This window comes from Bombyx mori, chromosome 9 (assembly GCF_030269925.1).
Source record: "Bombyx mori chromosome 9, ASM3026992v2".
In the NCBI taxonomy this organism is placed as follows: domain Eukaryota; kingdom Metazoa; phylum Arthropoda; class Insecta; order Lepidoptera; family Bombycidae; genus Bombyx; species Bombyx mori.
This window is the reverse complement of record NC_085115.1, coordinates 11,105,217-11,107,124: the sequence shown is the minus strand read 5'-3', so window position 1 is coordinate 11,107,124 and position 1,908 is coordinate 11,105,217. Positions and strand designations below refer to the sequence as shown.

The 1,908-nt window shown below is 39.8% G+C and overlaps 1 protein-coding gene across 1 annotated transcript; it reads left to right on the top strand.

The window, feature by feature from the left end:
• Nucleotides 1–257: 257 nt before the first annotated feature.
• On the top strand, nucleotides 258–1,181 carry LOC134199435 (histone-lysine N-methyltransferase SETMAR-like). The gene is made up of 2 exons (XM_062670279.1): nucleotides 258–452; nucleotides 849–1,181. Exons 1-2 carry the CDS (start codon nucleotides 258–260, stop codon nucleotides 1,179–1,181), a joined length of 528 nt encoding a protein of 175 aa, XP_062526263.1.
• Nucleotides 1,182–1,908: the final 727 nt, after the last annotated feature.

Genomic DNA, 1,908 nt, shown 5'->3' with positions numbered 1-1,908 from the left:
TTGAGTTTTATTATTATGTTAGCTTAAATTATTTTAGTAATACTTGTACGTATTAAAATAATTATAAATTAACAAGAAATCCCGCTTTGGGTAAAGGCCTCCTCCAAAGATGCGCATTTTTGTCTGTCTTGTGCTATGAAGTGCCGGTTTATGCTAGCTGATCTTTTCAGATCGTCTTCCCAGCGGGTTAAGGTGTATTTATGAATACGAGTTCTACCGGGGCATCAGTGCTGTAGAAACAGCTCGAAGGATTAATAATGTGTACGGCGTTGGTATCGCAAAAGAAAGCACGGTCGGTACGTTTTTGGTTTCAACGTTTTCGTTCTGAAAATATCGACCTTCAGATGCAACCCTGTGGACGGCCGGAGACCAAAGTGGAAAATGAAGAATTAAGGGCTATTGTGGAAATGGATTCATCACAAAACACTTCAGCTGCAGCTGCAGGCTTCGGGGTAAGTAATAAAACTGAATTAATGCACTTGGAGCAAACCGGAAAGTAAAAAAACTTGAACGATGGGTATGTCATGAATTGAGTGAATCGAATTTGCAAACACGCGTCGACTGCTGTGATATTTTGCTCAACCGACACAATAATGAAGAGATTTTAAATCGAATTGTGATGAAAAATGGATACTGTACGATAATCAGAAGCGCTCGTCGCAATGGCGGAAACCTGGAGTAGTTTTGATAGTCGTCGTGGCCTAACGGATAAGACGTCCAAACCCTGCCCTAAACGAAAATTGATTCAGAAAAAATTACTTGTTAGTGTTTGGTGGACCAGCATCGGTGTCGTTCCCTACAGGTTTCTAAAATCTGGCTAAACGATTACGGCAGATATCGATCATCAGCAACTGCAAACCATGAAGGAAGAACTAGCTGCTAAACAACCGAGATTGGTCAATCACTCTAGGCCACTGCTGCTTCACGACAACGCAAGACCACACCCTGCACAACAAACAAGCACTAAGTTAGATGAGCCACAATTGGAATGTCTGCGACATCCACCGTACGCTCTGGACTTTGTTCGAACAGATTACCATTTTTTCCGGAATTTGGACAACTTCTTACAAGGAAAAAATCTCAAATTCGATGCGGCAGTCCAAACCGCCTTCAAAGAGTTTATTGACTCTCGCCCCCATGGTTTTTTTAGTAAAGGGATCAAGGAACTACTTATGGGATGACAAAAGTGCATAGATAATAAAGGTGCATACCTTGATTAATTAAATATATTTAACAAAAAAAATATTACATCCTCGCCAATTTCATATGTAAGGACCTAATTAATACTCGTATATTCAACCTATTTTCATCGATTATAAGTCCGATAATACTTGTAGAAGCAAAACAACCTGTAGAATAAGCAGGCTTCAGAAAAGATTACTCTGCTATCGACTACATCCACACCATTAAGTTAATTATAAAGAAATATGAAGAGTAAATATGATGAGACCTCTTTACATAACTTTTATTGACTATTAAAAAACGTTCGATTCGGTCACACACGCAAGTATATGGGAAAGCTTAAAAGAACATGAGCTAGATAAATACGTAAATGCGATTAAAGTATATACAATAATAACAAAGGAAGAATAAAGGCCCCACATGGAAAGAGAAGTAAGACAAGGGGACCCGCTTTCACGTACTGTTTTTATAGTCATTCTCGAAAACATCATCAACAAGCTGGATTTGAGTAAAACGGGACTGTATAAAAAAGGCGCCCAATTAACTCATCTGAGGTTCGCTGACGACCTGATGTCCTCTCAGAAGCAGCCAACGATGCAAAATATGATAGACACTACAACAAGCGAGTCTGAAAGTTTTTTTTTTATTGCCCTTGTAGGCAGACGATCATACGGCCCACCTGATGGTGAGTGGTTACCGTCGCCCATGGACTTCAGCAATGCCAGG